General features: G+C 48.0%; 1 protein-coding gene across 1 annotated transcript in view; it reads right to left on the bottom strand.

The window, feature by feature from the left end:
- LOC136379991 (ceruloplasmin-like) overlaps positions 1–12,763 on the bottom strand; it is a 47,552-nt gene that overhangs the window by 16,649 nt on the left and 18,140 nt on the right. Inside the window, exons 11-14 of the mRNA XM_066347741.1 lie at positions 12,227–12,439; positions 6,592–6,799; positions 5,639–5,778; positions 3,413–3,541 (exon numbers count right to left, since the gene is read on the bottom strand). Of these exons, the coding sequence (XP_066203838.1) occupies positions 3,413–3,541; positions 5,639–5,778; positions 6,592–6,799; positions 12,227–12,439 (690 nt within the window). The remainder of the gene's footprint in view (positions 1–3,412; positions 3,542–5,638; positions 5,779–6,591; positions 6,800–12,226; positions 12,440–12,763) is intronic.

Here is a 12,763-nt window from a genome sequence, read left to right as displayed (position 1 = left end):
TTTACTACTAACCCTTCCCTTCAAGCATGCCACACTGTGCCTGGGGCAGAGCAGGTGCTGAGAAGTATCTGTGGAATACACGTAATGGGACCTTTTCCTGGCTAATCAGTGCAGAGTGCTGACTTGCAAACACCCTTGGTCGGAGATTGATGTTGGGACCACCACAGGACTGTTTGTTTTTTGTTTTGTTTTTTTGTATTTTTCCGAAGTTAGAAGCAGGGAGGCAGTCAGACAGACAGACTCCCACATCTACCCGACCGAGATCCACCCAGCATGCCCACCAGGAGGTGATGTTCTGCAATCTTGGGCGTTGCTCTGCTGCAATCAGAGCCATTCTAGCGCCTGAGGCAGAGGCCATAGAGCCATCCTCAGTGCCCGGGCAAACTTTGCTCCAGTGGAGCCTTGGCTGCGGGAAGGGAAGAGAGAGACAGAGAGGAAGGAGAGGGGGAGGGGTAGAGAAGCAGATAGGCATTTCTCCTGTGTGCCCTGGCTGGGAATCAAACCTGGGACTTCCACATGCCAGGCCAATGCTCTACCACTGAGCCAACTGGCCAGGGCAGTACTCTTTGTTTTTAAAACCAAAAGGGAAGATGGTGATGGGGTGGAGGGAGACTTGATTTGGGGTGGTGAACATACAATGCAACAGGCAGAAGATGAATTATAGAATTCTGCACCTGAAGCCTGTTTAATTTTATTAGCCAATGTCACCCCAATAAATTCAATAAAAAATTTAAAATATATAAGCTATAAGCAAAAAGTTTTTTTGTTTGTTTGTTTTTTTAGCGAGAGAGACAGAGAGATGAAAAGCATCAACTTCTTGTTGTGGCACTTTAATTGTTCATTGATCTCTTTTTCTTATGTGCCTTGACCAGAGGACTCAGCTGGGCCAGTGAACCCTTGCTCAAGCCAGTAACCATGGGATCATATCTATGACCCCACGCCCAAACCAACAACCCTGCACTCAAGCCGGATGAGCCTGCTCTCAAGCGAGCGTCCTTGGAGTTTCGAACCTGGGTCCTCAGAATCCCAGATCAACGCTTTATCCACTGCACCACCACCTGGTCAGGCTCAAAAGGGGATATTTTAACCACCATCAAAGTCTACCTTCATTCTCTCTGCCCCATAAAGCTTTCCTTTTTGAATTTGGTTCTTTCCTTAGCAGCCCTAGTTTCTAGAACTTGTTGTTTATGTGGGGAGCTATGGAGGGCCATTCTGGTCACCCGTCTCAGGTCCTTCTTTGACTATGAAGGACTGCTGTGCTGGCTGTCAGCCCACCTGGCCCCAAGCTGCATCCCACGCCTGCTGCCGGGGAGGCGGCTTAGAAGAGTGGAGGGAAATCCCAACAGGTCGAGTGAGGAAGTGGGAGCGGACATCACGGACGACCCGAGGTCATCTCCGGAGAGCCCCCACGTTCGCCCGTGGGCAAAGGGAAACAGCTCATGGCAGGAAAAGTCCACAACAACAAGAACTGGCTACAACCAGATCCATCCAAGGTAGAAAATAAATTGACCCAAGGCCACCGCCACGGCTCATTTTACCATCATTATAATAAAAGCTGACACCACGAGCAGAAGGTGCCCCCCCCCCAGGAGGGCGAACTGCCATGGCACTTCCGGAAAAGAGCATATTAAGAACAAACCCCCCCCGACTCCCCACCCTGTCTCCCAAGCAGAAGGCAGAGCCAGAATTCGGCACCGTGACATTCAGAAAGAACCTACCTTTGGAAACACATCAAATCCCGAGAACCGGCCGACCCAGGGCGCAGCTCACTTGCAACTCGGCCTGGGTCTGCTCAGACTCATACTTTCAGTTCTTTCACCACGATGCCTACATCCTAGCCTCTGTCTTTGTCTTACCTAAATAGAACTGGCTTTCATTCTTACTTTGGCGCTTCCTGCGTAAGTCAAGAGCCCGGAGGTTGCCTGACACTCAAAAGGTCCTGGACCAATCCAGGGGCACAGGGACACAAAGGGCCACCCTAGGTCCCTCTCACCCCAACTCAGAACAGCTGAGGGCCACCCTATCTTCAGAACTTCTTGTAGGATTGACCGTGCCTTTACTGAAGCTGCATCTCTGTTCAACATCCCTCCCCCCTCCCGTTCAATTTTGCTTTCTTCTCTTTCTTTCCATTGTCGTTCATCCCAAGAGCACTACCTGCATTCAGATCTGCATTTCAGAGCCAGCTTCCTGGGTATTTAAATCAAAAACTTCTCATCATCTTCTAAGGCAGTGGTCCCCAACCGTTTTTGGGCCACGGTCTGGTTTAATGTCAGAAAATATTTTCACAGACCGGCCTTTAGGGTGGGACGGATAAATGCACAAAATAAAATTATGCGACCGGCATAAAAACTGTGGTATTTTTAAATATAATTGTAGAACTTACGAGACAAGCGTCAAGAGTGAGTCTTAGATGGATGTAACAGAGGGAATCTGGTCATTTTTAAAAAATAAAACATCGTTCAGACTTAAATATAAATAAAACAGAAATAATGTAAGTTATTTATTCTTTCTCTGTGGACCGGTACCAAATGGCCCACGGACCTGTACCGGTCCGCGGCCCGGGGGTTGGGGACCGCTGTTCTAAGGAGAGAATGCTGAATGCCCTGCTCTATAGAGGTGATGCCTTTGACATACGAATACAAGAGGCTCGTCCCTTCCTCTCAGCAGCTCACCTTTCCCCCTGCCCCTCCCGCACACACTGTGTCTTGTACTCAGCTCCTCCCTTACCAGTTGAGTTGGGAAGATTGAATAGAGGAACACCTGGCGGCTGGACAAGTGGAGGGTGAGAGGGAGGTGGCCCGAGAGGGGAAAGTGTGCACACTGAGGAGTTGTGGGCACGGAGCTCGCTCCCGGAAGCAGACCCAACCTGCAAAAGGAACTGCTCTCCCAAGTTCCTCAGGACCTTCTTCCTCGTCCTCTGGTCTTCCTCATCATCTGGAACTATACCCATACTTAAGAAAGTGCATTAACCCCATAGTTGTTTTTTTTTTTTCTATTATTGAGAGGTGGGGAGGCAGAGAGACAGACTCCTGCATTGGCCCCAACTGGGATCCACCCAGTAAGCCCGCTACCAGGTGATGCTCTGCCCATCTGGGGCCTTTGCTGCATTGCTTAGCAACCGAGCTACTTCAGCCTGAGGCAAGGCCAAGGAGCCGTCCTCAGAGCCCAGAGTCAACTTGCTCAAACCCATTTGAGCCATGGCAGTGGTAGGGGGAGAGAGAGTGAGAGAGAGAAAGAGGAGGGAGTGGGGTGGAGAAGCAGATGGGCGCTTCTCCTGTGTGTCCTGCCTGGGAATCAAACCCGGGACTTCCACACGCCGGGACAATGCTCCACAGCTGAGCCAACTGGCCAGGGCCAGCCCCATAGTTTTATATAAAAGCTCTGAGTCTTTTCTGTTTTCCAAAGCAGTTACCTGGTTGTGTTGAAACAATAAATGAATTCTGTGTTTTCACCCCATGAGCATGAATAGAAAATGGTCTTGAAGCTTTGTTTTTAAAGATAATTCGGATTTTGTCACCAGGAGTGGCAAATATTAAAGGACCTAGAAAACATAAAAAGAAAAACGTGTAAATAATCCTTATTTATTTTAAACTATGAATTGTCTGTCCTCTTAAGTATTGACACAGTGACTTATTCTTTTCCTTAACGTGCAGCCAAATGAAACACGAACACATTTAACAAGTGGATCACTGCTCATTTCTAAAACATGATTTTTGCCTGGAAAATATAAGTCATCTAGCAGTTTTATAAGCTCTCTCTCTAGAAAACCCGCTGTGACGAGCATCAGTGAAGGCATACAGAAACACAGAAGTGAGAAGTGGAGCGCTTTATTTCTTTTTTTGGCCAACCTCATCATTTTGGCCTTTCGTGCTTTTCCGTTCTGCACCCTAAAGGGACACTCGAAGGAGCTGCCAGGCCTCTTTATGACCCTGAGTAATTTTCTCTTTCACAGACCCCTTTATTTTACTATTCTCTCTTCCATCCAGGCCCAGAACGGAAGCGATCGCATTCGTTATAACTGTCTTCTTTCAACTAGAAAGAAGATTGAATGGGTGGATCTAAAAAGTCTGAAACAGGCCCTGGCCGGTTGGCTCAGTGGTAGAGCGTCGGCCTGGCATGCAGGAGTCCCGGGTTCGATTCCCGGCCAGGGCACACAGGAGAAGCGCCCATCTGCTTCTCCACCCCTCCCCCTCTCCTTCCTCTCTGTCTCTCTCTTCCCCTCCCGCAGCCAAGGCTCCATTGGAGCAAGGATGGCCCGGGCACTGGGGATGGCTCCTTGGCCTCTGCCCCAGGCGCTGGAGTGGCTCTGGTCGCAGCAGAGCAACGCCCCGGAGGGGCAGAGCATTGCCCCCTGGTGGGCAGAGTGTCGCCCCTGGTGGGCGTGCCGGGTGGATCCCGGTCGGGCGCATGCGGGAGTCTGTCTGATTGCCTCCCTGTTTCCAACTTCAAAAAAATACCAAAAAAATTAAATTAAATTAAAAAAAATAAAAATAAAAAGTCTGAAACAGACATGACCTTGAGACGAACTGAGCGGTAGGAACTCTCCTCAAACGTGAGCTGTCGTTCTAAGATCGGAGCCCGGAAGAGACCTGGTGGGCACTCCCTGGCTACCAGCTGAAGTCAGCACCTGCTTGACCCCTGCGGCAATTCTACCTTCCCAACAGGAGCTTGCTCTTCCTTTCCCAGATAGTGTTTTCTTTCCTCCTCTGTGTAAATAATCATGGATCAGAGGGTTCACACTGTGTTATTTACCTTGCTGCATTGGGCCAGAACCCTAGAAAAAAACAAACACCTTGCTGCTGCCAAAGATTGGGAGCGATCTGAAGACAGCGGCAGAGGAACAGCAAAGACCTCTCTCCCGGAGTCAGAAAGGGACAAGCCCAAGAGCAGCCGCGAACAAAGCAGGTTCCCCCTTCGGCAGCGTGGAAATCCATCTTGCAGGGTCCCAGGCTAAAAAATCGCCTCTGAGAGATACACAGGTAGCAGGACCAAGACAAGATTTGGGATATAGAAATGTCATGTGACTTGCAAAATACTATGCAACAGATGGAGAAGCCATTTGACATATGAAGTCATCATGTGACCTATGGAACGCCATGTGACTTCTCAAAACTGCCGTGTGACCTATGGACATGTAACGCGTGGGTGCTCAGGGGTGACGTGAGGTTTCCTAGCTGATCTGTCAAGGGTGGAAGAAAGGGCTATCATTTTCTTCACTCTTGGACAAAGATGAAATTAAATCTTACAACCAAAGTGTTTCAATTTAACACTTAAATTTAAACAAAGAAGTTCATCGTCTCCACCCTCCCCCCCACTATTGATGATTTTCTGGGCTTCATTTTAAATTCAATGCAATTATCTTTAAATGCCATTTCAATGGTCCCGCCCAGATCCAGAATTCTTGGATTCTGAGTGCAAGAAGCCAGGTAATCTGAAACTGACCATATTAATTTTCTATGGTCTCTTTATTTTCCATTAAACAATACCTGAATCACTTCTCCCAGTGAAACAAATTAGAGGTACAGGCATTTTCCTCCATGACGGCGGAAGCTGACAGTATCCTCAATGCGGGCAGCAAGCTCCAGTGGCTGCGGACAAGAAGCACACCCCCAAAACCAATCTCATTCTGTGCCAATACCTAGTATGTCCAGGTGCTTTTCATCTTCATTTCTTTCTGTTTGCTTTGTGAATGTGATATCATCGTATTGACGGTATACAACTTTCTTGTATTTGGACCCAAGACGTGTCCTCGTTTTATCCAAATATATGCTTGTATTACTTTGAGGAAATGAAAACAAAAACAAAAACAAAAAAACACACATAAAGTTAGTTAATTTAACAGTTAAATTATATGGAATTCTTCCATATATTCTCATATGAAAGAACTTGACATAATGCAATTCATTAATATCTAGAGGCTGCGTCACCTTGAAAAGTAATTCTTTTTGAAAAAATATATTCATTCTGGTAAGATGGATGGATATATTCATTCGTACTTTAAAACATGTTTTCAGAATAAAATTTTAGTTTTGGTAAATGAATAAATAGTAAGAGACAAAATTGTAGAAAGAAATAAAATCTAACACAAAGAAAGTTTAGTTTAAGTTGAGGTTCTCAGGAGAACAGGTGTGGATGGAGACAAACCACGACGAAAGGAAAACCTGACTGATCCCAAACATGAAACGTAGCGGAAGTTATGTTTATTACACGCCGGGCAACACGGCTCGATGGTAACACACGCCAGGAAGACAGAATGCAAGAAATAGGAAGAGAGACAGGGAGAAACAACGTACAGAAGAGGTTATGTAGATATTTAGAAAGATTTGAAGTCATCTGTAATTTAAAGTATCACACACACACATTTTGAAGTTATTTGTAATTGAATGTATCCTAAGTACACGTGCCACACACACACACACCATACACACATACCCATCCTACACACGCATAGTATACACGCATACTATACCAAGCACAAAATACACACACACACACACACACACACACACACACACACACACGAGTGAAAGGAAAGGGTGGAAAACTACAGAATGAACCCTTCCCAATTGGAGACCGGAATTATCGCCATACTTCTCTCTTTGTAAACGTTTCAGTTCTCTCTCCCACTTCCTGCTCGGAGCATAATCCCACACAACTTCCTCAGCTGCGATGTAAATAACTTTCTCCTGCCGGTACTGTGTCTGATCAGGGAGTGAGCCCGCACACTGCCGCACTCTATAGTGATTTTTCATGCCTTCTTGATAGTGCCGGGAAATCAGACAAACCACATCGAACTTTCCTAGAGGCAGATGAAGGAGAAGAATGCGTAAGGCTCTGCATTGAGACTTCTTTTCTCTCTGTGCCGTCATCTGTAAGCCAGAAACCGCCCCCACCCCAGACATACAGTAAGACAGTTCATTCATTCTTTCACTAATTTGATAAACACTTACTATCTTCCTTACACCAGGCATATTTCGAGGCACGTAGGGACATCAATAAACAAAATAGTTAAAAATCCCTGCCCTTAGCGTCTATATGGCAAGTTCTTGCGGAGACAGACAATAAACTTGGCAAGTAATTTTGTGTATGTAGAAAGGTAGTAAGTGCTATGGGTAAAAGAGAGAAGTAGAGCAATGAACTGAAGGTTGAGGAGACTGGGAAGATGAGGAGGGGCAAAGAGGGCTCAAAGGTGCAATGACCAGGTATAGGATGGTCAGGGTCGGTCTTGCCAAAGACTAGGAGGGGTGGCAGGTGGGCAGAGACCCATGAGAGGTGAACGGCAGATCCAGGAGAAACAGGTCACAAACTGCCCCAAGCTGAGGGCCTGCTCGGTGTAGCTGAGGACCTTCTCAGAGGCTTGTACACCTGGAGCAGAGTGAGCAAGGGTAAGTGTGCTAAGAGCCAAGATGGGGGGGGGGGGGAGATGAAGGGCCAGGTTACATGGGCTTTTGTGGGCCAGTGAGAAGTCTGGAGCCTTTACTTAGTGACATGAGAAGCCTCTGTGGGATTTCAAGTTGCTGGGTAACATATGGGCACTCGGGCAGCTGTGCTGAAATGAGACCAGACTGGACAAGGTGGAAGGGAAGAGGCCCATTAGAAGGCTGCTAAAACCATCCATGAGCCCTGGCCGGTTGGCTCAGTGGTAGAGCATCATCCCAGCGTGTGGAAGTCCCGGGTTCAATTCCTGGATAAGGCCCACCTGCTTCTCCACCCCTCCCCCTCTCCTTCCTCTCTGTCTCTCTCTTCCCCTCCCACAGCCAAGGCTCCATTGGAGCAAAGTTGGCCCAGGTGTTGAGGACGGCTCCATGACCTCCACCTCAGGTGCTAGAATGGCTCCAGTTGCAACAGAGCAATGGCCCAAATGGGCAGAACATCCCCCTGGTGGGCGTGCCAGGTGGATCCCGGTTGGGCGCATGTGGGAGTCTGTATCTCTCCCTGCTTCTCACTTCAGAAAAAAAAAAAAAACCAACAAAAAAAAACAAAAAACAACTACCCATGAGAAATGGTGGCTTAGGTCAGAGAGGTAGCCCTGGAGGGAGTGACAGGAAGTTGGAGGGACTCAGACTAATACAGTAAAAACTTCAAAGGACCAGCAGGACCAGAACAATCACCACAACAAAAAACTACCTCGCGGCCCTGGCCGGTTGGCTCAGTGGTAGAGCGTCGGCCTGGCGTGCAGAGGTCCCGGGTTCGATTCCCGGCCAGGGCACACAGGAGAAGCGCCCATCTGCTTCTCCACCCTTCCCCCTCTCCTTCCTCTCTGTCTCTCTCTTCCCCTCCCGCAGCCAAGGCTCCATTGGAGCAAAGATGGCCCGGGCGCTGGGGATGGCTCTGTGGCCTCTGCCTCAGGCGCTGGAGTGGCTCTGGTCGCGGCAGAGCGACGCCCAGGATGGGCAGAGCATCGCCCCCTGGTGGGCAGAGCGTCGCCCCCTGGTGGGCAGAGCATCGCCCCCTGGTGGGCGTGCCAGGTGGATCCCGGTCGGGCGCATGCTGGAGTCTGTCTGACTGGTCTCTCCCCGTTTCCAGCTTCAGAAAAATACAAGACAAAAACAAAAACAAAAACAAAAAAACCCAAAAAACAACCCCGCCTGGTTTGGAGCAACCGACCCCCCTGAGTTTTCCTTGTCTCCTACTTTAGTCATTTTATGCCGTCACATTCTGATGCTGCTTCTGCATGTTACCTTCATCGCACTAACTCTCCCTTTCAACTTTTTACCTAATTTCTGTTGTACTCATTTGTATGGAGGGTAAGATTCAAGAAGCCAGACAAGAAAGAAAAACCTTCCGATTGAGAGGGTTTGGGAAAGAGAATTGGTTCAGAATAAAATGATTCTTGTATGGCACAGTGCTCGACATGCAGTTGGCATCCCCACGTAGTTACTACAGCTGATACTGTTTAGGAAAGAGAACAAAGAGAAGGAAAAAAAATTTTAAGTTCAAGGTAAAGGAGAGTAAGGAGCAGGGTGGGGTTGACAATAACTTGTCATGAGTGAATGCTGCCACAGAGAAGAGAAAGAGCTCTTTTTTCCCCTCCCTTAATTGTTTGTTGTTGTTGTTTTTTTTTTGAGAGGAGAGAAGACAGAGAGACAGACTCCCACATGCACTGTGACTGGGATCCACCCAGCAAACTCCCTAAGGGGCGATGCTCTACCCATCTGGGACCGTTTTTCCATTGCTCAGCAACTGAGCTACTTTTATCACCTGAGGCTGTGGCCATAGAACCTCAGTGCCTGGGGCTAACTTGCCCGAACCAATTGAGCCATGGCTGCAGGAGGGGAAAAGAAGGAGAGAGAGAAAAGGGGGAGGGGTGAAGAAGCAGATGGGTGCTTCTCCTGTGTGCCCTGGCCAAGAATCAAACCTGGGACATCCACACACCAGGCTGACACTCTACCACTGAACCAACTGGCCAGGGCCTAATTGTCCTTAATCACAGATTTTGTTTGTTTGAGAAGTAAAATTAAAAGTTTTAGAATGTAGAAAATGTAGTCACAAAGACTTAAGTGGTGTCACAAAGAGTTAAGATGCCAATCTATGGTATTTGCAGAGTAACTAGTTTATTGTGTAAGCAGTATTCGATTGGTGCCAGGTAGCTCTTGACCAAGACAGATGAGTTTTGTGTGTGTGTAAAGTTGAATCTGCAGGACAACATTTTCTTTAAAGTCTAATATATTCCACACACTTCACTATAGTTTTATTACTTCTATCTCATCGGATCTGATTGTTGCTTATTTCTTTTTGTCAACTGTAATTATTACAATACTTATTTTACAAGTGAGGATATTAGGTTTAGAGTGGAGGTTTGGCTCCTCCGATCCCGCAACAATTCTCTGATGGGCGGTGTTTTTTTAAAAAAACTACTTACTACCTCATACCTGCCAGAATGCCTCTCTTTAACAAATCAACAAACGGCATGTGCCCTTGAGGGTGTGGAGAGAAGGGCAGCCTCCGGCACTGCTGGTGGGAAGGCAGCCTCCGGCACTGCTGGTGGGAAGGCAGCCTCCTGCAGTCACTGTGGAAAGCACTGTGGAGAAAATGGAGCTGCCTTTTCACCCAGCCATCCCACTTTTAGGAATATATCCTAAAAATACTAAATCACTGATTCAAAAGAAGAAATGCACCCCCATGTTTATGGCAGCATTGTTTACAATAGCCAAGATCTGGAAACAGCCTAAGTGTCCGTCAGTGGATGAGTGGATAAAAAAACTGTTGTACATATAGGCAATGGAATACTACCTGGCCGCAAAAAAGAGAAGGAAATCTCACCTTTTGTGACAGCATGGATGGGCCTGGAGAGTGTTATGCTAAGTGAGATAAGCCAGGCAGAGAAAGACCAGTGCCATATGACCTTACTCACATGTGCAATCTAATGAACACAATAAAGTGAAGAACAAAATAAGAACAGAGCATGGACACAAGGAACAGGTGGACAGCTGTCAGAGGGAAGAGGGGACTGGGTCAGAGAAAGTGAAGGGGTTAGCCAATAAACATATATATAATACATAACACAGAGATACAGACAACAGGGTAGCAGCAGCCAGGGGGGTGGGGGAGGCTGCTGGGGGGCAGAGAGGGGAAACGGGGGGGAATAGGACTTTGCACGGGGCATGGGGGGGAGCATGATGTGGTGTATAGATGGTGTTATATTAAATGGGACCTTTGAAACCATGTCAACACAATAAATTAAAAAAATAACTATTTATCAGCAACACTCAACCTCATTGAAGTCGAAACCTTTCCCTGGCGAGGACAGCTGGCAAGGAGAAGAAGGCGGAGAGAGAAGGGCAAGGCGGAGGCATAGGAAAGGCCTGGGAAACTGACGGACGGGGGAGGAAGAGATGCAGTTATCTAGCTGAACGGAAACGAGGTCAAATGCTTCAAAACATCTGCATTGCCTTTTTTTTTTTGGTAACAGAGAGAGGGATAGATAAGGACAGACAGGAAGGGGGAGAGATGAGAAGCATCAACTCTTCATTGCGGCTCCTTAGTTGTTCATTGATTGCTTTCTCTTTTGTGCCTTGACCAGGGGGCTACAGCAGATCGAGTAACCCCTTGCTCGAGCCAGCAACCTTGGGTCCAAGCTGGTGAGCCCTGCTCAAACCAGATGAGCCCACGCTCAAGCTGGTGACATTGGGGTTTTGAATATGGGTCCTCTGTATCCAAGTCCAACAGTCTATCCACTGTGCTACCACCTGGTCAGGCTTAAATTTTTATTTAGTGAGAGGAGGGAAGGCAGCGACAGACTCCCGCATGTGCTCCGACGGGGATCCACCTGGCAAGCCCACCAGGGGGTGATACTCTACCTATCTGGGGCCATTGCTCCATTGCAACCAGAGCCATTTCTTAGTGCCTGAGGCAGAGGCTAGGGAGCCATCCTCAGTGCCCAGGGCCAACTTGCTCCATTGAGCCATGGCTGCAGGAGCAGAGGAGAGAGATATAGAGAGAGAGAGAAGTGAGAGGGGGAGGGGTGGAGAAGCAGATGAGCGATTCTGCTGTGTGCCCTGACCAGGAATTGAACCCAGGACATCCACACGCTGGGCTGACACTCTACCACTGAGCCAACTGGCCAGGGCAAAACATCTTTGCTTTTGAGGAGTGTGGGTGGATTTAAAGCCTGGAGCCCAGGAAGCGCAAACTGGGAGAGGCTGAGGGCTTCTGTGTACAGGAAAATGATGCCCTCACGCTCCTATTAACTAAATAGAACAGGGCAAAATTTTTCCAAGTACTGCCCTGGCCGGTTGGCTCAGCGGTAGAGCGTCGGCCTAGCGTGCAGAGGACCCGGGTTCGATTCCCGGCCAGGGCACACAGGAGAAGCACCCATTTGCTTCTCCACCCCTCTGCCGCGCTTTCCTCTCTGTCTCTCTCTTCCCCTCCCGCAGCCGAGGCTCCATTGGAGCAAAGATGGCCCGGGCGCTGGGGATGGCTCTGTGGCCTCTGCCTCAGGCGCTAGAGTGGCTCTGGTCGCAACATGGCGACGCCCAGGATGGGCAGAGCATCGCCCCCTGGTGGGCGTGCCGGATGGATCCCGGTCGGGCGCATGCGGGAGTCTGTCTGACTGTCTCTCCCTGTTTCCAGCTTCAGAAAAATGGAAAAAAAAAAAAAAAAAAATTTCCAAGTACTATTTATTGTATGTCTTTTTCCTGAACCAACAGAATATTCAGCACATATAATAACACTTTTTTCAAGCTTCAAACATGTTTCTGGCTGAAGGAGAAAGGGCATTACTTACCTAAGGAATCAGGCGTCATTAAGAGTGTCCGTGAATTGTGGGGAAGCAGAGGGATAGTGTCCGACCTTTCTTCCGGGTAAGTGAAGGTATTTCCTGAGAAATATATCCCGTGCAGTTCCAGCTCTGACCCCACACTAAACATGTGCCATGAAACTTTGTCTCCTAAGCACATGTCCAGTCCCGGCTGATTTCCGTACGTGTATCCATTTAGAGCTGCAAGACATTTACGACAAAGACAAGAGGGTTGAATGTACTGACATTATTTGAAACTCAACAGAGGACTAATCACAAAGCACTTCATTCATGTGAGAATCTCAAGGTGATCTGAGGCAAATCTTTTCCTTTTAATTTCGTGAAAACTAAGGCCGGAGGAGTGGTTACTTGTTCAGTGTCCTAAGCTAATAAATGGAACTGTTAAGACCAGAGTCCACATCAGCAGGCCAATTCTTTTTCTATTATATCTCACACCCTTCAAAAACCACCAACCAACCAACCAACTCAATAGACACCCTGCCCACCCACTCCACTAATTTGTCA

Source organism: Saccopteryx leptura, chromosome 8 (assembly GCF_036850995.1).
Source record: "Saccopteryx leptura isolate mSacLep1 chromosome 8, mSacLep1_pri_phased_curated, whole genome shotgun sequence".
Taxonomy (NCBI): domain Eukaryota; kingdom Metazoa; phylum Chordata; class Mammalia; order Chiroptera; family Emballonuridae; genus Saccopteryx; species Saccopteryx leptura.
The sequence above is the reverse complement of the archived record's forward strand: the minus strand, read 5'-3'. Positions and strand labels throughout refer to the sequence as shown.